Genomic DNA, 25,628 nt, shown 5'->3' on the forward strand with positions numbered 1-25,628 from the left:
TAAAACTATCTCTCTTTGGAGATGACATTATCTTATATGTAGAAAATCTATGGAATCCACCAAAAAAACTATTAGAACTAGTAAAAGAGTACAGAGAGATTAAAAAATACAAGAATAATATTAAAAAAATCAACTGTATTTCTACTCACTTATAACGAATGACCTGAAAATAAAGAAAACAATCCAACAGTAAGATGGTAATAGTCCCCAAACTGATCTATCAATACAATGCAATCCCTGTCAGAATCCTAGCTGACTTTTTTCTAGAAATTGACAAGCTCATTCAAAAATCTGTATAGAATTAAAAACAGGAATAGCCAAATTTGCCTTCAAAATAAAAAACAAAATAGGAAGATTCACACTTCACAATTTCAAAACTTACTATAAAACAACTGTAATTAATACAGTGTAGTACTGGCAAAAGGATAGACATATAGAGGAGTTAAAAAAAAAAAAACTGAAGGTCCAGAAATAAAACCGTGGTTGACTGATTTTCTTCCCTTCCCCTCCTCCCCCCGACTGATTTTCAATAAGGATGCCAAGACCATTCAGTGGGGAAATAGTCTTTTTTATCAAATGATGTTAACATAACTATGTATCCACATGCAAAAAGTGAACTTGGGAGCCCTGACTCACACCACATACAAAAGTTAACTCCAAATGCATCGAAGATCTAAAGAGTTAAAACTGTAAAACTCTGGGGCGCCTGGGTGGCTAAGTGGTTAAAGCCTCTGCCTTCGGCTCAGGTCATGATCTCAGGATCCTGGGATCGAGTCCCACATAGAGCTCTCTGCTCAGCAGGGAGTCTGCCTCCTCCTCCTCCTCCTGTCTCTCTCTGCCTGCCTCTCTGCCTACTTGTGATCTGTCAAATTTAAAAAAAAAAAATCTTAAAAAAAAACTGTAAAACTCTTAGAAGAAAATATAGGCGTAAATTGCTGTGACCTCAAGTTTAGTACCATGAATTCTTAGATACCAAAAACATGAGCAATAAAAAGAAAATTAGATTAACTGTACTTTATCAAAATCAAAAGCTTTTCTGCTTCAAGGGACACCATCAAGAAGATGAAAGACAACCAACAAAACGGGAGAAACTATTCGCAAATCATATATCTGACCCAAGTTCCCCTTGACAGATGAATAACAAAATATGCTATATACATACAATGGAATGCTATTCAGCTTTAAAAAGGTCATTCTGATACAGGCCACAACACTGATGAACCTTGAAGGCCATTATGCTAAGTAAAATAAGCCAGACACAAGAGGACAAAAACTGTATTAGCCCTCCCACTTATATGAGGATCCTAAAATAGTCAAGGTTATAGAGACAGAAAGTAGAATGGTGGCTGTCAGAAGCTAGGGAAGAGAGGATTGGAAAGTTAGTGCTTAATGGGTAGAGAGTTTCCTTTAAAGAAGAAAAGTTCTGGAGATAGATGGTGGTGATGTTTGCACAACCACATGAATGTACATAATGCCAGAGAACTGTATACTTAAAATTGGTTAAAATGCTAAATTTTATCATAATAAAAAGTTTGGAATGTATAAAGAATGCTAAAAGTCAGTAACACAAACAAATACCCAATTAAAAACTGGGCAAATGGTCTGAAGAGACAATTCTCCAAGGAAAATATATACAAATTACCAACAAGCACATGAAAAGATGCTCAATATCATCAGCCATAAGATAAATGAAAACGAAATCCAAAATGAGACGCTACTTCACATGCACTAGGAAGGCTAAAAATCAAAAAGTCAAAATAATTGTTGTCATGAATACAAAGAAATCAGAATCCTCATACACTGCGGATGGGAACATAAAAAGGTGCAGCCACTTTGGAAAACATTTTGGCATTTCCTCAAAGGATTTAATGTAGTTACCATACAACTTAGCAATCCTAGTCATAAGTGTGTACCCAAGAAAAATGAAAATACACTGCCATACACAAACTTGTTTACAAATGTTTATAGCAGCATTATTCACAACAGCCAAAAGCTATAAACAAGACAAATATCCATGAACAGATAAAACAAATGTCATATAAAAGAATGTTACTTGGCCATAAAAAGGAATTAAGTATTAAAACATGCTACAACACAGATAAACCTTGAACACATTATACTAAGTGAAAGAAGCCAGTCACAAAAGATCACATATTATACAATGCCATGCATAAGAAAAGTCCAGAGGGAAAATTTATAAAACCAAGAAAGATTAGTGAGGTTGCTTGATAGATTAGTGAGGGGGTGGGAATGTTTCTTTCGATGTGATAAAAAGGTTATACAATTATGGTGATGGTTACACGTATCTGTGAAATATAAAAACTACTAAATTATATACTTTAAATGGGCAAATTTTATGCTATACAAAGTATATCTCAATAACAGTGTTAAAAGTGTTATTAGTCATTAGGGAAATGCCCCAAGATATCATTAATTATCTACCGCAATACATCAAATTAAAAAGCAAACAATGATAACACCAAATGCTGGTATAGATGCAGAGAAACTGAGTCACTCATACGTTGTTTTGGGAATATAAAATGGTGTGTCCCCTCTGGAACTCAGTTTACAGTTTAGTAGGAGTATCTTAAAATAAACAAGCAACCATCATATGACCCCACCAACTACACTCCTAGGCATTTATCCCAGAGAAATGAAAATGTAGCTCACACAAATGTTTACCAGCAGTTCTATTTGTAATATCTCAAATATGGAATCAGCCCAGATGTCCCTTAACAGGTGAATGGTTAAACAAACTGTAGTATATCCATACCATGGAACACTACTACACTGCAATAAGAAGGAAATAACTACTGGTACATGCTAAAACTCAGATGAATCTTTAGGGAATTACACTAAGTGAAAAAACCAAATCCCAAATACATACAAATATATAATTACATTTGTTTAACATGTTTCAAATGACAGACCTTTAGAAATGGAGGACAGATTAGTGATTGCCAGGCCTGGGTAGCAGTTGGTTAGGGAGGTGAGCATGATTATGAAAGGGCAAGATGACTAATCTGTGACAGTGGATATATGACAATAGAGGTGGAGCTATGAAGCAACCCAAGTAATAAAACTGTATAAAACTCAATAAACCATACAAGTAAAGGAAAACTTAGGAAATCTGAACCAGATCTGTAGATATCAATAACTTGATTACAATAACATATTATAGCTTGAGAAAGTGTTACCATTATGGGGAAAATAGACAAAGTGTATATAAGATCTCTATATTGGTTGTTACAACTGTATGTGAATCTGTAATTATCTGAATATAAACATCACTGTAAAAAACCATCAGAAGACTAGGAATAGAGGGAAACATCCTCAACTTGATATTTACAAAAATCATTTATACAGGCACCATCATACTTAACGGTGAAAGACTGTTTTACCACCAAAATCAGAAACATCAAGAGAACATCTGCCATCACCATTCAAGATACTAATGGAAAATATAAAAACTCCTATCCAGCATAATGAGGCAAGAAACAGAATTAAAATGAGCACAGATGAAACAACTAAAACTGTCCCTATTTTCAGACAAGATTATGTGGAAAATTCCAAGGAATCAACAAGGCAAAAAAATAAACAAAAATCCTCCCTACAGCAAGTTCACAGGATTCAAGGACAACATAAAATGAGAATAAAATTCCAACATACCTGCAATGAACAAATAAAATACGAAATACATGTAACAACAGATTTTAAAATAGCACCCCAAATACCTGAAACACTTATGTAAAAACCTAACAAAATATATGTAAAATTAGTATATGAATAACTATAAAATGCTGGGCCCACTGAGAATTTCCACTGACTTTTTTTCCCTGAGCATGGATTACACATTCTTACTCTTTGCATGCGTTTGATTGCTAACTATACAGTTTTACTGGGGAAAAGCTTTGAAGAGCAAGTATCCACACACTTTCTTTTTTAATGTTTTCTAGTCTCAAATGGATAAAGTCTATTAGTCTGTCATCAAATTCACTAACACTTAGACTGCTACCTTTAATCTCCTGTCAAGTACAATGATGTGTTATTCAAAATTGTATTTTTTAGTTCTAGAATTTCAAAATGGGGTTTTACAGTTTTTATGTCTATGCAAAGATTTCCTATCTCTCTTTTCATCATAAATGTATTTGCCTTTTTGTGCTTGAGCTTAGTTGTAATTGCTTTCATATTCTTGTTTGTTAATCTCAAAGCTGGAGTCATCTGCAGATTGGTGTCTACTCATTGTCTTTCCTTTTCAAGCATGGGTCACATTTCTTCTTTCTTCATCTATCTAGTATTTTTGGATTGGTACATGTCATTTTTTTAAAGATATAATGAAGACACTGCAGCCCACTATGTTCCTCCAAAGAGCTGATATTTCTGTTATGAGGATGCAGGCAGTTAACTTAGTTGAAATCAAACCCCAAACTGTTTACCCTGTACTGGAACCAACTAAAAGTTTTCTACTGTTCTTTTTAGCCCATAACTGAGCTACCTGGAATCTGGGCTGCACTTGAACAATTCAATCACAGGTATGGTTGGAGTTTTTGAAGCTTTTGGAGTTCTCAATTTGTAGCTCTCTTTTGAATGGAATCCACCCCCTTTGTTTTACAAGAGCTGCTAGGGTTCCCCTAAATTTCTTCATACTTCATCCAATATGAATGCAGATTTCTATCCAATCTTAACTGCCCCGACTGAGCTAACTGGCACTTTCCATAAGGAAAAAAGGCTTAACAAGTGAGAATCCACTAATAGTATTTCCTTCCTCCATGTGTTCACTCCCCTCCCATTTGTGTCTGCTTTTTGTCACTTTCCAGTTCCTTCAAATAATTATTTTCAGTATTTTGGCCAGACTTTATACCTGTGGGAGATAATCTGCTTGTGTAAATGAAGCTAGCCTACCACCACCAGAGGCATAATTCCCCATCTACCCAAACACAGAACTCTGACAATATAATGTCATTCTAAAGACAAAGAGAATTTAAAACAAATACTTAATGCTAGTTAGGATTCTCTGTTGTGATGGTATGGTTAGCAAATTTGAAACCAGGAAGATAACATGAGGACTGAGCAAATGAGTACAAGAAGTGAGGATAGCAGGGCCAGATTTCTCTGTTACAGAAAGAAGTTAAAATACAAAAAGAGGAAGACTACAATGAAATCTGAGGTAAGAAATTAAAATTAAAAGTATCAATATCAACTTTAGGAGACGATAATAGAGTAGAAGGGTCCTAAGCTCCCATCCACCCATGGAAACACCTAAATAACACCTACATCAGTGTAAATAACACAGAAAACAAGCCAAAGACTGTTAAAACAGATTCTCCACAGCAATCATAGAGAAGAGGTCACATCAAAAATGGTAGAGAGGTGGCACCTGGGTGGCTCAGTGGGTTAAGCCTCTGCCTTCGGCTCAGGTCATGATCTCAGGGTTCTGGGATCGAGCCCTGCATCGGGCTCTCTGCTTGGCAGGGAGCCTGCTTCTTCCTTTCTCTCTCTCTGCCTGCCTCTCTGCCTACTTGTGATCTCTATCTGTCAAATAAATAAATAAAGTCTTAAAAAATTTTTTAAAAAATGGTAGAGAGGGCAGAGACATGGTTAAGAACAAAACTGACCCAGAGACTGTCTGCAAGAGTAAAGGAAACCACAAGCACAGAGAAGGGAAAAGAGCAGACCCCATACCAGGTTGCCCAGGCAGTGGGGGCCTTCACTGGAAAGAAGGAGCCCCATAACATTTGGCTTTGAAAATGAGAGAAACTCAACACTGAAAATTCTCATAATCAGTGGGGCTCAATACTTTGAACTTTAAAAATCAGCAGGCTGAGCTCTGGGAAAACCACAGAGCGAGGGGAAATGGAGTCCCTGCCCTTAAAGAGCCAGCATGAAAAACAACCCCAGTGAGATACCACATAGAAGCAAGTTTACGGTAAGGAAATTGGTGTATTTACTTATCTGAGAACCTGCACAGGAGGGGAAGGGATCCTCAGGAGACTACTCCAAGAACAAAAGAGTGGGCAGGTGCCATTTAACCTCCCCAATCCCTAGTCCTGATACCAGGGACCAGAGAACACTCTCCACCTCACTCGCAAACAGTACACCATGCCCTCTGTTAGAGTTCTCTAAAGCATCTCCAGGTCCCCTCTAGAGCAGATTAGTGCATACGTTGCTGATACTATGGGCCCTGCCCACACCCCCTCTCCTTCCAATATGGCCCACTGAACCCAACAGCAAAAGTCCACCTAAAGAGGAACCAAAACACTGGCATTGTGCAAGCAGACCTAAAAGTGGCTAGAACCAATACAAAATGACTCATGCCCTGGGGGAAGAGACAAATAAGCACACAGACCAGTTCAAATGCAGCCCTGCAGAAGGCTGAGAGCAGACAAATGGTATGATAGCAGGCCCCACTCACTTATGCAAGTCTCAGGGGACAATACACGGAGAGTACCCTGCAGTTCAGTTAAGAGTGTGCCCTGCAAATGTCTTATATAAGCCAACTCAAGCACAAGCTGTCCCCAGACTGGCCTATTAACAATGCAGGGACTAAACTTTGCCCCTAATAGACAAAGGGAGCCACTGGATCCAACTGCACTGAAGAAAACTGTGGCTCAGGCACAACAGTATGGTGCACACAACACATACAGGAGACACCTCCGAAATCTTCCTCAAAGGACCATTACTTACAAGTGTAAAACACATAGATGACTTTCCTAACACATATAAATGACAAAGAGTGACACAACATGAGAAAAAAAAATATGCACCAAATTGGGGGAGGGGGGAATGACAGGAAGAAAAGCAAGCAAAACAGAGATAAGCAACATGCCGGAGAGAAATTTAATGTAATGGTCTTAGAGATACTCACTAGAACTGACAAGAGCAGAGGATCTCACTGAGAACCTCAAAAAGAGATATAAAATAAAAAAAAAAAAAAAGCAGTTGGGGCACCTGGATGGCTCAGTGGTTAGTTAAGCCTCTGCTTTCGGCTCAGGTCATGATCTCAGGGTCCTGGGATCAAGCCCCACATCCAGCTCTCTGCTCAGCAGGGAGCCTGCTTCCCCCCCAACCGCCTGCTGCTCTGCCTACTTGTGATCTCTCTCTCTCTCTCTAACAAATAAATAAAATCTTTAAAAAAATAACCAAGCAGAGATGAAGAACACAATAAATGAAATTAAAACTACACTAGAGGGAATAAATAGTAGACTAGAGGAAGCACAAAAACACATCAGTGACCTTGAAGACAGAGTACTGGAAGGTAATCAAGCTACACAAGAGAAACAACAGAATAAAAAATGAGAACAGATTAAAGGAACGCAGCAACACCATCAAGCATAGGAACATACAGGGATCCCAGGAAGAGAAGAAAGACAAAATGGGGCAGAATGTTTATTTGCAGAAATAATACCTGAAAAATTACCACATCTAAAGAAGGAAACAGAAATCCAGATCCACAGAGAGGTAGAGAGAGACACCCCCCCCAAAAAAAATCAACCCAAGGAGGTCCACACCAAGACACACAGTAATTAAAATGGCAAAAAATAGTGATAAAAAGAGGATATTAAAATTACAGAATATTTTATCCTAAAGGAGCAGAACACACATTCTTTTCAAGTGCACATGGACATTCTCCAGAATTGATCACATATTGGATCACAAATCAGCCCTAAACAAGTACAAAAAGATGGAGATCAGACCATTCATATTTTCAGATCGTAATACTAGGAATCTTTAAGTCAACCACAAGAAAAAAAATTGGAAAGACCACAAATACACAGGGGTTAAAGAGCATCCTACTAAAGAATAAAAGGGTTAACCAGGAAACCAAAGAAGAAATAAAAAAAATACATGGAAACAAATGAAAATGAAAACACAACAGTCCAAAACCTTTCGGATGCAGCAAAGGCAGTCTTAAGAGGGAAGTACACTGAAATATAGGCCTACATTAAGAAGCAAGAAAAGGCTCAAATAACAACTTAAACTCAAACCTAAAGGAACTAGAAAAAGGAAGGGCAAGTGAAAACCAGCAGAAGAAGGGAAATAATAAAGATTAGAGCAGAAATAAAGGATATATAAACAACAACAAAAACAAAACAAAACAAAAAAAAACCAGAACAGACCAATGAAAATGAGAGCTCATTCACTGAAAGAATTAATAAAACTGATGAACCACTAGCCAGAATTAAAAAAAGAGAGAAAGGACCCAAATAAATGAAACCACCAATGAAAGAGAAGAAATTACAACCAATGCCACAGAAATACGAACAATTATAAGAGAATATTATGAAAAATTACTTGCCAACTGGGCAAACTAGAAGATAAATTCCTAGAAACACACAAATTACCAAAACCAAAACAGCAACAGAAAATTTAAACCGACTGAGTAATCAATAATCAGTAATCAAAAATCACCTGGTGGCTCAGTCGTTAAGTGGCTGCCTTCAGCTCAGGTCATAATCTCACAGTGCTGGGATCAAGCCCTGGTGCCCACATCAGGCTCCCTGCTCGGCAGGAAGCCTGCTTCTCCCTCTCCCACTCCTCCTGCTTGTGTTCCCTCTCTTGCTGTCTCTCTGTCAACTCTCTCCCTGTCTCTCTGTCAAATAAAAAAATAAAATGTTAAAAAAAATATCTCCCGGGTGCCTGGGTGGCTCAGTGGGTTAAAGCCTCTGCCTTTGGCTCAGGTCATGATCTCAGAGCCCTTGGATCGAGCCCCACATCTGGCTCTCTGCTCAGCGGAGAGCCTGCTTCCCCCCGCCCCCCGCCTGCCTCTCTGCCTACTTGTGATCTCTGTCTGTCAAATAAATAAATTTTAAAAATCTTAAAAAAAAAACTCTCAACAGGGGCACCTGGGTGGCTCAGTCAGTTAAGCATCTGCCTTAGGCTCAGCAGGGAGTCTGCTTCTCCCTCTGCTCCTCCCCTCAACTTTCTCTCCCTCTTTCGCGCGCGCGCACGCGCTCTCTCCCTCTCTCTCATAAATAAATAAATAAATCTTAAAAAAATAAATCTCCCAACAAAAAGTTCAGGCCCAGAGAGCTTCCCAGGGGAATTTTAACAGACATTTAAAGAAGTAATGCCTAGTCCTCTCAAAATGCTCAAAAAGTAGAAAGGGAAGGAAAACATCCAAGATCTTTCTACAAAACCAGGATTACTTTGATTTCAAAACCATACAAAGACCACACTACAAAGGACAATTACAGGCCAAGATCCTTGATGAAAAAGAATGCAAAAATTCTCAACAAGAAACTGGCACATCAAACCAAACAATACATTAAAAAAAGGATTATTCACCATGATCAAGTGGGATTTATTCCTTGGCTGCAGGGTCAGTTCAATATATGCAAATGAATGTGATAAACCACATTAATAAAAGAAAGGAAAAGAATCATATGATCCTTTCAAATAGATGGAGAAAAAGCATTTGACAAAATACAGCATCCATTCTTGCTCAGCAATTAAGGTATAGGTAGAACATACCACAACATCACAAAGCCCATATACCAAAGACCTACAGCCAATAACCTCAATGCAGAAAAAAGGATAGTTTTTCCTCTACGGTCAGGAACAAGACAGGGATATCCACTTTCACCATTACTATCTAACGTACTACTGGACATCTTAGTCTCAGAAATCAAACAAAAAGAAAAGACATCCAAATTGGCAAGAAAGAAGTCAAACTTTCACTATTTGCAGATGACATGATACTCTATGTAGAAAACCAGATGGAGTGCCTGGGTGGCTCAGTGGGTAAAAGCCTCTGCCTTCAGCTCAGGTCATGATCCCAGCGTTCTGGGATCGAGCCCCGCGTCGGGCTCTCTGCTCAGTGGAGAGCCTGCTTCCTCCTCTGTCTCTGCCTGCCTCTCTGCCTACTTGTGATCTCTGTCTGTCAAATAAATAAATAAAATCTTAAAAAAAAAGAAAACCAGAAAGATTCCACACACACAGAAATGCTAGAACTAGTACATGAATTCAGCAAAATCAATGTACAGAAATTGGATGCATTTCTATACACCAATACACCAATAATGAGGCAGGAGAAAAAAATAATCAAGGAATCGCTCCCATTTACAACTGCACCAAAACTGCACCAAAACGCATAAGATACCTAGGAATAAATCTAACCAAAGAGGTAAAATATCTGTACTCTCTAAACTATAAAACACTGACAGAAGAAACTAAAGAGGGCGCAAAGAAACGAAAAAACATTCCATGCTCAAGGATTGGAAGATACATAGTTAAAATATATTTATTACCAGGAGCCTAAGTCCTCTCAGTGTAGGAGGATTCTTCAGCCACTATGTCAACTGGCACAGATGTTTCTCTTTCTTCATATGATGAAGACCAGGGATCTAAACTTACCCCCAAAGCCAGAGAGGAGTTGTTTGTTCCCATTGGAATGGTGGCATCTGCAGAATGGAATTGTGGCATCTGCAGCAATTGTTACACAGGGATTATATAAATTGAAGAGCAGGGGAAATACTAAAATGTCTGTTCACCTGATTGACACGTGTGTGACAGCCCAAGGCTTTGTTGTGGGAGCAATGACTCTCGGTATGGGCTATTCCATGTATAAGGAATTCTGGGCAAATCCTAAACCTCAGAAGAAGAGAAACTGTCTCGGTTTTGTTGGTGTTGCTTGCTTTAGTTAGGCATCTCATGTTGAGTTTATATGTTTACATTGAAAATAAATTGTTTGAATGGGTCAGACAATTAAAAAAATGTTGGTATCACAATTCCAGACATCAAGCTATATTACAAAGCTACAGTGATCAAGACAGTATGGAACTGACACAAAAAAAGACACTTAAATCAATGGAACAGAATAGAGAATTCAGAAATGGACCCTCAACTTTGTGTTCAACTAATCTTCAACAAAACAGGAAAGAATATCCAATGGAGAAAAGACAGTCTCTTCAACAAATGGTGGTGGGAAACTGGACAGCAACATGCAGAAGAATAAAATTGGACCACTTTTCTACATCATATACATAAATAAATTCAAAATGGATGAAAGACCTAAATGTGAGACAGGAAACCAACAAAATCCTAGTAGAGAACACAGGCAGAAACCTCTTTGACCTCTGCTGTAGCAACTTCTTACTAGACATGTTGACTAGAGGCAAGGGAAACAAAAGCAAAAACGAACTACTGGGACTTCATCAAAATAAAAAAAAAAACTTCCACACAGCAAAGGAAACAATCAACAAAATTAAAAGGCAGCCTATAAAATAAGAGAAGGTATCTACAAATGACATATCTGATAAAGGGTCATTATCCAAAATCTATAAAGAACTTATCAAACTGATCACCCAAAAAAATAAATAACCCAGTTAAGAAATGGGCAGAAGGCATGAATAGACATCTTCTCAAAAAAGACAATCCAATGCGGTTGGTAAGTGCCTTTATCTCCTCACTATAAACTTGTATGGCACTGGATACCTCTCTTTCCTAATGGCGTCTAAAGTTGTAGTATATACCTATCTTTATGATTGTTTTGTTAATGTTTTACTCATAAGGCTGGGTCCATGTGTTCTTTTGCTCAGCATTTTCTATCATTACCTAAACAATAAATGATACATAATATCTGCTCATTAAATAATGAAAAAAATTAAATTTGAAAATACTTTATTACAGTAAATCGTTTAATATTTAAAAAATATAAAGTATGAAAAAATAAAGTCATGGCATCAATATTCAGAAAAAATCTGACCAGCAGACATATGAAAAGATGCTCAACATCACTAAATGTTAAAAATAGCTACCCTAGACATACAAACACCCAACAGACCCATGAAAACACGCTTGACATCAGTGATCATCAGAGAAATACAAATCAAAACTTCAATGAGACAACACCTGACACCTGTCAGAATGGCTAAAATTAACAAGTCAGGAAACAATGGATATTGGCGAGAATGTGGAGGAGGGGAAACCTCTTACACTGTTAGTGGGAATGCAAGCTGGTGCAGCCACTCGGGAAAACAGTATGAAAGTTCCTCAGAAAGAGAAAACAGACCTACCCCATGACCCAAAAATTACACTATTAGGTATTTACCAAAAGGATACAAAATTGCAGATTTGAAAGGGTACATGCACCCCAATGTTTACAGCAGTATCAACAATAGCCAAACTATGGGGAGAGCCCAAAGGTCAATCCACTGATGAATGGAGATGTGGTGTGTACACACACACACACACACACACACACACACACACAGAGGAATATTACTCAGCCATCAAAAAGAATGAAATCTTGCCATTTCATTGACATGGATGGATCTAAAGTGTGTTAAGTGAAAATAAGTTAGTCAAAGAAATACAAATACTATATGATTTCACTCATATGTGAAGTTTAAAAAACAAAACAGATGAACATATGAGAAGGGGGGAAAACGTGCGAGGAAAATAAACCAAAGTAGACTCTTAATGAGAGAGAACAAATGGAGGGTTGATGGAAGAAGGCAAGTGGGGGATGGGCTGAGTAGGTCATGGATATTTAGCAAAGTACTTGTTGTAATGAGCACTGGGTTTTATATGTAAGTGATCAAGCACTAAATTCTACTCCTGAAACCAGTATTATACTATTATGTTAACTAACTGGAATTTATAAAAATTTGAACAAAAAAGAGTATTCTACCAACAATGCTATCATTCACAGAAGGATAGATAAAGAGCTCCCAGACAAATAAAACTTAAATTCATCACTACTAAACCTGCCCTACAAGAAATGTTAAGAGGGATAATCTGAGTGAGAAGGTTATACCCTAAGGAATAAGAAGAAAGGAAGCACAAAAGCAGTAAAATTAAGTAAATCTGAGAAACAGAAGAATTCACAAAATAAAAGGATGAAAAATAAGACACCATATATGAAAACATGGTGGGGTGGGGAGAAAAGTAAAACTTTAGTGTGTTAGGAATGGGTTCGAACTTAATCAACCATCAACTTATATTCAGAAGATGATATATATAAGCATAATGGTAACCACAAGTCAAAAGCTGGTAAGGGATACACAAAACATAAAGAGAAAGGAATCCAAGCATATCACTAATGAACGGAAGCAAACAGTGAGAAGAGAGCAAGAGAAGTGAGACAGAAGTACTACAAAAACAATCATAAAATAGGTAACAACATGCCAATAAATACATAACTATTAATAATTACTTTGAATGTAAATGGACTAAATACTCCAATCAAAAGACATAAAAGTGAAGGAAGCAATAATAAAGCAAGATCCATCTATGTGCTACCTACAAAAGACTCACTTCAGACCTAAAGATGCATGCATGTTGAAAGTGAAGGATGGAAAAACATTTATTATGTGAAAGGAAGTGAAAAGAAAGCTAAACTAGCAATATTTATATAGGACAAAATAGACTTTAAAACATCGACTGTAAGAGACAAAAAGGGAGACTACATAATCATAAAGGGAACAATCCAAAAAGAAAATGTAACAACTGCAAATATATATGAACCCAACATGGGAGCACACATAAAAACAAAGCAGCTAATAACAAACCTAAAGAAAGCAATTGATAGTAATTCAATAACAGTAGGGGATTTAATTTACATCAATAGATCATCCAAACAAAAAATCAAAAAGTAAATAGTGGCTTTGAAGGACACATTGGAACATATGAATCCAATAGATACATTCAGAACATTCCATCCTAAAACAGCAGAATACACATTCTTATACACATGGAGCATTCCCCAAAACAGATATGTTAGGCCACAAAACAAGTCTCCAAAAAAAAGGTAGAAGTCATACCATGTATCTTTTCTAACACTAGTACTATGAAACTAAAATCAACCACAAGAAAAAAATGTGAGAGAGCACATAAAAACATGAAGATTAGGGGGTACCTGGGTGGCTCAGTGAGTTAAAGCCTCTGCCTTCACCTCAGGTCATGATCCCAGGGTCCTGAGATCGAGCCCCGCATCGGGCTCTCTGCTCAGCAGGGAGCCTGCTTCCCCCCCACCTCTCTCTCTCTCTGCCTGCCTCTGCCTACTTGTGATCTCTGTCTGTCAAATAAATAAATAAAATCTTAAAAAAACCATGAAGATTAAATAACATGCTAATTAACAGTAAATGAGACAAATAAACAAGAAATCCAAGAGGAACTAAAAATAAATGTAAACAAATGAAAACAAAAACACAATAGTCCAAAATCTTTCAGACACAGCTGTTCCAAGAAGGAAGTTTATAGCAAAACAGGCCTACCTCAAGAAGTATGAAAAACCCCAAATAAACTTACACCTAAAGGAACTAGAAAAAGAATAACAAATTAAACCCAAACAGCAGAAGGAAATAATAAAAATAAGAGCAAAAATATGGGCACCTGAGTGGCTCACTCGTTGAGGGCCCAACTCCTGGTTTAGGCCCAGGTCATGATCTTCCCAGTTGGAAGATGAAGACCTGTATCACGCTCCCCACCCGTAGGGGGGTCTGCATCTCTCTGCCCCTCCCAACGCTTGCACGCATGTGCTCTGTCAAATAAGTAAGTAAATCTTTAAAAATAAAAATAAGAGCAGAAGTAAAAAAGAAACAAAATACAACAGATCACTGAAACCAGGAGCTGGTTGTTTGAAGAAATCAACAAAATTGAAAACCTTATCCAGACTCATCAAAAAATAAAGAGGGAGAACACAGAACTGGAAATGAAAAGAGTTGAAATAACAACCAACGACACAGAAATACAAAGGATTATACAAGAATATTATGAAAAAGTATATGCCAACAAACTGAACAGCCTACAAGAAATGGAAAAATTCCTAGAAACATAATCTCCCAAAAGTGAATCAGTAAGAGATTTGATTTGAGCAGACTAATACCAGCATTAAGACTGAATCTATATTCAAAAGCAGACTGGAAAACTAAATCCACAATCAGATGGTTCACAGGTGAATTCTACCAAACATTTGAAGAGTTAATACCTATTCTTCTCAACTATTCCAAAAAGTAGAAGAGGAAAAAAAGCTTTCAAACTCATTCAATCAGGCCAGTGTAACCCCAAAACCAAATAAAGCCTCCACTAAAAAAAGAGTACCAAAGGGCAATATCCCTGGTGAACAGAGATGCAAAATTCCTCACCAAATATTAGGAAAGTGAATCCAACAATACATTAAAGAATCATTTACCATGATCAGGCAGGATTTATTCCTGGGATGCAAGGTGAGTCAATATACACAAATATGTCAATGAGATACATCTCATTCAATATAGAAAGGATAAAAACCATATGATAATATCAAAAGGTGCAGAAAAACGATTCGACAAAGTATGACATCCATTCATGACAAAAACACTCAAAGTAGGTTTAGTGGGAACATACCTCAAAATAATAAAGGCCATTTATTAAAAAAAAAAAAAAAAACCATGGCTGCCATCATCCTTAATGGGGAAAGAACTGGGAGCTTTTCCCCTAAGGTGAAGAACAAAACATGGGATGTCCACCCTCACCACTATTACAGAATACAGTACTGCAAGTCTTAGCCATAGGAATCAGAAAATAAAAAGAAATAAAAACCATCCAAATTGGTAAGGAAGTAGACAAACTTCTACTATTTCCAGATGACATGATACTATAATAAAGGAAACTCTAAAGACCAACAAAAAACTAGTAAAATTGATACACAAATTCAATAAAGATGCAGGATATAAAATCAACCTATAGAAATCTGCTGAATTTCTATGCACTAATAATGAGGTACTAGAAAAAATTTTCTAAAATTTTTCTAAAATTTCTAAAAAAATACTAAAAAATAATCCCATTTATAATTTTACCAAAACCAAGAAGAACCTAGGAATAAACCTAACCAAAAAGGCAAAAGATCTGTGCTCTGAAAACTAAAGAACACTTGTGAAAGAAAGGACACAAGGAACTGGAAAAACATTCCATGCTCATGGATTGGAAGAACATACACTGTTAAAATGTCTATATTAACCAAAGCAATCTACACATTTAATGCAATCCCCATCAAAATACCAACAGCATTTTTCACAGAACTATAACAAACAATCCCAAAATTTGTACAGAACCACAGAAGCCCCAAAATAACCAATGCAATCTTGAAAAGGAAGAACAAGATATACTACAAAGCTGTAGTAATCAAAAGTATGGTACAGGCACAATAAAATACACATAGATTAATGGAATATAATAGCCCAGAAATAAATCCAAGATTATATGGTTGATTAATTTTCAAAAGAGACAAGAATATGCAATGGGAAAAAGTCTCTTCAACAAATACTGGGAAAACCAGACAATAGTCAAACGAATGAGGGTGCCTGGGTGGCTCAGTAGGTTAAGCCTCTGCCTTCAACTCAGGTCATGATTTCAGGGTCCTGGGATGGAGTCCTGCATCCGGCTCTCTGCTCAGCAGGGAGCCTGCTTCCTCCTCTCTCTCTGCCTGCCTCTCTGCCTACTTGTGATCTATCTCTCTCTCTCTCTCTCTCTCTCTCTCTCTCTCTGTCAAATAAATAAATAAATAAATAAAAATCTTTAAAAAAAAAAAAGGAATGAAACTGGACCACTTTCTTATACCATACACAGAAATAAACTCAAAATTCACTGAAGACCATGGGTGCCTGGGTGGCTCAGTGGTTTAAGCCTCTGCCTTTGGCTCAGGTCATGATCCCAGGGTCTTGGGATCAAGTCTCACATCAGGCTCTTTGCTCAGCGGGGAGCCTGCTTCTCCCCACCCGCCGTCTGTCTCTCTGCCTACTTGTGATCTCTCTCTCTCTGTCAAATAAATAAATGAAATCTTAAAAAAAATTCACTGAAGACCTAAATGTGAGATCTGAAACCATAAAAATCCTAGAAGAGAACACAGACAGTAATTTCTCTGACATCCACCATAGCAACATTTTTCTAGGTAAGTCTTCTGAGGCAAGGGAAACAAAATCAAAAATAAACTATGGGAACTATCAAAACACAATCTTCTACACAGCAAAGGAAGCAATCAACAAAACTAAAAGGCAACCTACTGAGTGGGAGAAGATATTTGCAAATGACATATCCAATAATGGGTTAGTATCCAAAATATATAACGAACCTACACACTTCAACACCCCCCCCAAAAAAAACCCACAGATAATCCAATTTAAAAATGGGCAAAAGACATCAAGAAAAATTTTTTCCAAAGAATACATAGAGATGGCCAACATGAAAAGATGTTCAACATCAACTCATCGTCAAGGAAATGCAAATCAAAACCACAATGAGATATCACCTCAGACCTGTCAGAACAGAAGAAATTTAAAGCACAGGAAACCACAAGTGTTTGCAAGGATGTGAAGAAAAAGGAACCCTTGTGCACTGTTGCCAAGAATGCAAACTGTGCAGCCACTATTGAAAACCATAGAGAGGTTCCTCAAAAAAACTAAAATTGGAATTACCATTATGATCCAGTAATTCCACCACTGGGTATTAACCCCAAAACACAAAAACACTAATTTGAAAAGATATATGCACACCTATGTTTACTGCAGATTATTTACAATAGCCAATATATGGAAGCAACCCAAGTATCCATCAATAGATGAATAAAGACAATGTGGTATGTATCTACCATGGAATATTACTCAGCCATAAAAAAGAATGAAATGTTACCATTTGCAATAACATGGATAGATCTAAAGGATACAGTGCTAAGCCAAGCAAAGTCAGTCAGTCAGAGAAAGACAAATACTATATGATTTCACTTGTATGTGGAATTTAAGAAACAAAACAAAGAAAAAAAGTCACAAACAAAAGAAAAGAAATTGGTGGTTACCAGAGGGCAGGTGGGTAGGTGAAGTAAGTGAAAGGGACTAAGGGCACTCTTAATGTGCAGAATTGCTGAATCACTATACTGTACAACTGAAAATAATATAAAACTGCATTTTAGTTATACTAGAATTTTAAAATAAAGTAATGAAAAAACAAAACTATCAATATCAATTCATGAAAATATTAACACAGATATCCACTTTCTCTGTGAAAGGGCCTGTAACCAAAGATGTCCTGGTGGCAATGAACAGAACACTGTACAACCAGATGTTGTTTTCTAAAAAAAAGTATCTCACTAAAAGGAACTAGAACTCCTTGGAGAAATAACTGATTTCTGGGCCAGGTAAAGGACAATGCAAAATATACATTCAACATCTTATGAGGGCAGAAAGTAATGAAGTGCTCTAGGATGGTGATGTGTAAAAGGGTTAGCAGGAGCCACACAGAAGGGCCTCCCACTTGCCACAAGTGATACAAAAGAATACTGAAATAAATAATGATAGAGATATTAACAAAGAAAGAATATTAGCATAGGGGGCACCTGGGTGGCTCAGTGGGTTGAAGCCTCTGCCTTCGGCTCGGGTCATGATCCCAGGGTCCTGGGATCGAACCTCGCATCGGGCTCTCTGCGCAGTGGGGAGCCTGCTTTCCCCTCTCTCTCTGCCTGCCTCTCTGCCTACTTGTGATCTCTGTCTGTCAAATAAATAAATAAAATCTTTAAAAAAAAAAAAGAAAGAATATTAGCATATACAAATTAAACAAATGAAGAGAGAATAGAATGCAAAGCCCTCCCATATACTTATAGCAATATATCAACTAAAACATATAAATAATAAAAGATTATTCAGCATTTGGAACCCATCAAAGCAATATATCATTCAGCCAAGAATCATGAATGGATACTACAGTATGCAGAATTTCTACATATGGCCCCCAAGAGTTCATGCTCCCTAATCTCCAGAACCTATGAATGTGAGGAAATGCCACTTCCATGACTGTACTATGTAAAACAGCACCACTGACCTTAAGAATTGGAGGGAGGGGTGAAAGGAATTTGGCTAGTGTAATCACGAGTCTTAACAGTAGATAAATTTCTCCAGATGATGGCTGAAGAAGCAAGCAAAGGAGTTAGATTCAAAGCATGAGACTCAACATGCTGGCTTTGAACATGGAGGGGGCCATTAGAGAAGAAATACAAACAGCCTTAAGCTAAGACAGAGGAACCTGGCCAACAGCCAGCAAGAAATGGGAACCTTAGATCTATAACCACAAGGACTTGAATTCTGGCAACAACCTAAATGAACACAGACATGGATTTTTCCACAGAGCTTTCAGAAAGGAACATAGTCTCAATGATACGTTAACTTTAGCCTTGTGATACCCTAAGGAGAGCCCAGAAAGGCTCACTGAACTCCTGACCTAAAGAACTGTGAAATAATACATTTGGATAATTATAAGCTGCCATTGTTTGCGGTTATTTGCAACAGAAAACACGTAAGTTAAGTTTTGATAATGAAAAAGAATACCTAAAGAGTTTCACAGTAATATCCTACGAATTACTTATTAGTTAGAAAGGAATAAATCATTAAATTCATAGTGGATTAATCCAGCATAACAACCACAGTCAAGTAACCTAAGTTAATATCACCAATAAAAGAAAAAATTACAGGGGTGCATGGGTGGCTCAGTCAGTTAAGCATCTGCCTTTGAGTCAGGTCATCCATCATGCCAGGGTCCTGGGATGGAGCTCAGCAGGGGGCCTGCTTCTGCCTTTCCCTCTGCCTGCTGCTCCCCCTGCTTGTGGACTTATGTGCACGCTCTGTCAAATAAATTAAATCTTTAAAAAAATAAAGCTTTAAAAAATAGAAAAAATTATATCATGTGCCTTGTGATATGATGTACTGACAAGAATACCACACCACATATTAACCCCAACAAAAATAAATAACCTGAAATCTAATTTAACTAATCAGACAAATTCACATCAATGCCACCAACGTAATAGACCTGTACATTTCAAAAGTACCATGGCTCCAACAGACAAAGAAATGGTTTTAGATTTAAAAGGACTAAAGTGGGGGTGCCTGGGTGGCCCAGTCATTAAGCATCTGCCTTTGGCTCAGGTCATGATCCTAGGGTTCTGGGATCGAGCCCCTTGTCGGGTTCCCCAACTCTGCAGGAAGCCTTCTTCTCCCTCTCCCACTCCCCCTGCTTGTGTTCCCTCTCTCAGTCTCTCTCTCTGTCAAATAAATAAATAAAATCTTCTTAAAAAAAAAGAACTAAAGAGGGGCGCCTGGTTAACTCAGTCAGTTAAGCATCCAATTTGGTTTCGGCTCAGGTCATGATCTCATGGGTGGTGAGAGCGAGCCCATCATCCACGTTCAGCACAGAGTCTGCTTGAGACTCTTTCCCCCTTCCTCTTCCTACCACTCTTCTCTTGCGTGCACACTCTCTCAAATAAATAAATAAAATCTTTTAAAAAATAAAATAAAAATAAAAAGACTAAAGAGACAAGACAACTATATGCTGCCTATATATGTTGTCTTCAGGTGGATACTTGACTTGGGAGGAAAAATTTATCTATAAAAACAATGTTGGGGCAATTTTTGAATTAAGAATAAGGACTATAGATTAGATAACACTATATATTTAGTTTTACCCATCTACTTACCATTCCCATTATTCAATACTTCTTACATTTAGGTGTTGCCACTTCAAATTATTTTCCTTCTGATTTAAGAAAACCCTTTAATATTTCATCTATTGTAGGTCTACTGACACGACAGAGTTCTCATTTTTTGTCTATATTAACTCCAGCTTCACTTTTGAAAGATGATTTCACTGCATATGCATATACAGTTCCAAGTTAGCAATTATTTTCATTTTGTACTTTAAAGAAATCATTTCATTATCATGTAGCTTCTATCATTCATATTGTTGACTGTACTATCACTGTTTTTGCTTTTCCTTTGAAAGCAGTAATTTTTTTTCCTGTCTGCTTATAAGTTTTTTCTCTTGGTTTTTTGTTCTTTAGGAGCTTAATTATAATATATCTAGTTATCATTTTCTTTATATTTATCCTGCTTGAGGTTCACAGAGTTTCATGAATCCATGGCTTGATGCCTTTCATCACTTTCAGAAAATGCTCAGCTAGGTTTCTGACCCATTCTATCTTTTCTCCCTTCTGAGATTCTAATTACACATATGGCTGAACTTCTTACTGTGGTCTACTTCTCTTATACTTTTTGTACATACTGTATTTGTGGTGTATGTGCATGTGTGGGGTGTGTGTGTGGGTGTGTGTGTATTCAGCTCTTACATATGTAGCCACCCTTGAAAACCTCAAAAATGATCATCACATGATACAGGACACTTTTAAAAAGGAGAAAAGAAGGTAGAAAGGAAGTATTGAGACCTTTTTGTTAAGAAAAAATGCACCAATTCTATTCAGAGAAGTTATGAAACAATGTAAAAATTTAACTCATAGAGGTGCCTGGGTGGCTCAGTGGGTTAAAGCTTCTGCCTTCAGCTCAGGTCATGATCTCAGGGTCCGGGGATCGAGCCCCGCATCCGGCTCTCTGCTCAGCAGGGAGCCTGCTTCCCTTCTTCTCTCTCTGCCTGCCTCTCTGCCTACTTGTGATCTCTGTCTGTCAAATAAATAAAATCTTTAAAAAAAAATTTAACTCAGGATGCCTGGGTGGCTCAGTCAGTTAAGCTGCTGCCTTCAGCCCAGGTCATAATCCCAGGGTCCTGGGATCAAGTCCCCCATCGGGCTCCTTGCTCGTCAGGGAGCCTGCTTCTCTCTCCGCCTCTGCCTGCCATTCTGCCTGCTTGTTCTCTCTCTCTCTCTCTGACAAATAAATAAAATCTTAAAAAAAAAAATTAACTCGGGACGCCTGGGTGGTTCAGTGGGTTAAAGCCTCTGCCTTCGGCTCAGGTCATGATCCCGGAGTCCTGGGATCTAGCCCTGCATCGGGCTCAAATCTTTAAAAAAAAACTTAACTCATATACACAAATAACTAATATAATATATTCCTATACTGCTCCCACCTCTTCTAAAACTACCTATTTTTCATAGTGAACATTTATCACCCATGCTATAAGATATCTCCATTATGCATAAAATCATAGTGCATCCTTCTCTAAGCACCTATCCATATAACCTTACATTTTACTTATCTAAATTAAAATCTCCACTTATCAGATACCAGCTAAACACTAGGTTCAGAAGGGCTAATAAACCCTTCAATAGCTGCTCCCTCCCAAAACTAAATGGAAAATAGACTAGAAGATATTGCACATTATTTCTCAATTTACCTGTGCTTTGGTTCATCACAAGTCTTGGAGGAGAACTTGTTTCTTCAGATTCTTCTGATGAGTGTGCCAGGAAGTCATGAAGCTTCTGCACCAATGTATTCAACTTGCTTTCACTATCAAAACAAAAATTTAAAGAACTTCTTTAATTAGCCTGTCATGTATTTAATCAAATATAAAGGTCTAACAAACTGAAAACATACCTATACTGTAAGTGGTCTGACGAATACATATTCAAAATAAAAGTAAATGAATTTTCATTATTTCATTAAAGATTTGAAAACACGAGTAAAATGCTGACGTGACTTTGCTTTACATCACTTAAAATAATAATAATGTATCAAATATATTTACTAAATACTTACTCCCTGGAAGCCTTCTGTATTTTTTAAATCACTCTATCTTCTGCTTGTCACAGAATAATTAATGACAAAAAGATGAAGAAAATCCAAAACAGAACTTAGTAGAGCTCACAGATTCCCAGGGAAATATTTATGTAACTAAATCATTACAGCATATCCTGCTAAGTTATATTAATAGGTATATCTGTAACCCAACAGATTTATAAAAGCTGAAACCTTAAAAGAATGCACAAAATAAACATGTATCCCATTTCTAATACAGGATTTACTAAACTTAAAAGAGGAAAAATAGATAAAACTGACGAATGAAATTTAAAACTTTTGTGTATTCAAAGATACCATTAAGAAAGTGAAGAGATGAGTCATACAAATGAAGAAAACTATTTTCATCATACATCTGAAAAGGTATTAATATCCTTTTGTATAATATATATATCCTTCAAATAAGATGGTATATCTTCCTTAAAGGCTTTTTACTGGACGCCTGGGTGGCTCAGTCCTTAAACAGCTGCCTTTGGCTCAGGCCATGATCCCAGGGTCCTGGTATTGAGCCCTGCCTCAGGCTCCCTGCTCAGCAGGAAGCTTGCTTTTCTCTCTCCCCCTGCTTGTGTTCCCTCTCTCTCACTGTGTCTCTCTCTGTAAAATAAATAAATAAAATCTTCTTAAAAAATTAAAAAATAGATTTTTAATCCTTTTAATAAATAATTTTTATAATTTAACAATAAAAAAACAAAGGACCGAATTTAAAAATGGGCAAAGGACATAGGCACCTGGGTGGCTTAGTTGGTTAGGCAACTGCCTCCAGCTCAGGTCACGATTCTGGAGTCCCAGGATCTGGAGTCCCAGGATTGAGTTCCACATCAGGCTCCCTGCTCAACAGGGAGTCAGCTTCTCCCTCTGACCCTCCCCCACCTCAAGCTTGCTGGCTCTCTTTCATTCTCTCTCAAATAAATAAAATCCTAAAAAAAAAAAAAAAAACGGACAAAGGACATAGACATACACTTCTCCAAAGAAGATATACAAAGCGCCAGTAAACACATGAAAAATGTTCAAGATTATTAGTCATTAGAAAAATGCAAATCAAAACCACAAGATACTATTTTACACTCATTAGGGTGGATATAATAATTTTTAAATGAAAAGTAAGGGTTGGCAAGGGTTTAGAGAAACTGGAATCACACTTTAGAGATAATCTTTGCATTGTGTAAGTCTCATTTGTAGAAATAGTATTTTAAACACACCAACACCAATTATTTAAAAAGGCAACATTTATCAATCCTTTTATAAAGTGAACAATCTTCCTAAGGCAAAACCACACACATTAACTAATAATCAGTTTTATAACTATGAACTATTACGAATGATATTTTTTATTAAATCTAGACATGGTTGTCACTTTCTTCCTCTACCAAAATATGAAGCTGACTCAACCAGTACTACACACATTACTTAATTATACATGCTAATAAGCCCTTAAAGCCATCCTTCAGGAATGGTTAAAAATCTCTATTGAGAAACAATGTGTTCAGCCTTCATGCTTATAGTCACACAATTTTAACAGTGGCTTGATGAAGATGACCTGTAAAATCTGACCTGCCTATCTGCAGGTAGATCAAAAAAAATTTAATTCTTCCTGTAAACTAATCACATCATCAATGACAAGATTTTAGACAAGTCTTGAGTCCTAATGTCAGTATTCATAACTACAGGCTAATTTCTTTCCCTTGGATATTTTACTATATTTTTTTTTCCACGAGGAACTGTAAAATTCCAAATATTTTATGTGTATTCTTTTGTACTATTATTTTGGAGATGTTGATGCACAGAGGAACTAGCCTCTTTTTAAATTAAATTTTTTATCATGAGATAAATGTAGATTCACATGCAGTTTTAAGAAAGCTTCTGTGTATTCATTACCCACTTTCCTTCAATGAAAATGTCTTACATAACTATTTTTCACTTTCAATTCATTCATCCACCTGTTCCCATAGATGGGCTGCTGTGCTTAAGAAACAACAATGGACCACACAGTCTCTGAAATTTAGTTATACGATCATGGGTATGATCACATTGACCAAAATGGTTTTTCTGGAAAAATGAACAGTAAGTAATTTAAAATTTTTGTTCACATGATTGTTTAAAATAGCACTGACAAAAATACTATTATCCAAGCAGGAAAGAGTTACATTGTCTCTGTTCACAACATGGCATCTTATATGCAGAAAACCTTAACTATATCACAAAAAATTTCTGAGACAGTTAATAAACAAATTCAGTAAAGTTAGTGGATACAAAATCAACACACAAAAACCAGTTGCATTTCTATACACAAACAATGAACAGTCCAAAATGGAAATTAAGAAACTGATTCCATTTAAAATAGCATTGAAAACAATTAAATATTTTAGAATTAATTTAACCAAAAGGCTAAAGATTTGTATAGTGAAGATTGCAAAACAGCACTGTTTTCACTACTCAAAGAAATTAAAGACACATATAAATGGAAACCCTGTGTTGATGGATTAGAAAAAGTAAATACTGTTAAAATAACAATATTACACAAACTACCTAGAGATTCGTTTCAACCCCTATCAAAATCCCACCACATTTTTTGCAAAAATAGAAAAACCCATCCTAAAATTCACGGAGAAGCTCATGGAATCCCAAAACACCAAAACAATCATGAAAAAGAAGAAAGTTGGAGAACTCACACTTCTTGATTTCAAAACAAACAGCAGAGCCAAAATAATCGGAACAGTGTGGTCTGGACAAAAGGACAAATATACAGACCACTGGAACAGAGAACTCAAAACTAAACCCTTATATAGATATGGTCAATGATTTTCAACAGGGGTGTTGAGATATTCAACTGAGAAAGGGCAGTTCTTTCAATAAATAGTGCTAGGAAAACTGGATCCACATGCCAAAGACTGAAGCTGGACCCTTGCCTGACATCATATATAAAAATTAACACAAAAAGCATCAAAAAACTAAACACAGTAGCTAAAACTATTAAATTTCTGGAAGAAAACATAGGGAAAAATTCTTCATGACATTATATTCCATGATGATTTCTTGAATACGACACAAAAAGTACAATGCAACAGAGGAAAAAAAAATAGACAAACTGGATTTCATCAAAATGAATACCTTCTGTGCATCAAAGTACACCATCAAGAGAGTGAA

General features: G+C 36.9%; 1 protein-coding gene and 1 pseudogene across 5 annotated transcripts in view; one reads left to right on the forward strand and one right to left on the reverse strand.

Moving 5' to 3' along the window:
* ATRX (ATRX chromatin remodeler) overlaps positions 1 to 25,628 on the reverse strand; it is a 294,269-nt gene that overhangs the window by 216,795 nt on the left and 51,846 nt on the right. For all 5 annotated transcript variants that reach the window (XM_032840596.1, XM_032840595.1, XM_032840594.1 and 2 more), the window contains exon 2: positions 22,084 to 22,196. In XM_032840596.1, coding sequence (XP_032696487.1) covers positions 22,084 to 22,196 — 113 coding nt within the window. The remainder of the gene's footprint in view (positions 1 to 22,083; positions 22,197 to 25,628) is intronic.
* Positions 10,268 to 10,643, forward strand: LOC116856904 (annotated as a pseudogene).

The sequence above is a fragment of the Lontra canadensis genome, unplaced genomic scaffold (genome assembly GCF_010015895.1).
Source record: "Lontra canadensis isolate GAN:19392208 unplaced genomic scaffold, GSC_riverotter_1.0 scaffold114, whole genome shotgun sequence".
Lineage (NCBI taxonomy): Eukaryota > Metazoa > Chordata > Mammalia > Carnivora > Mustelidae > Lontra > Lontra canadensis.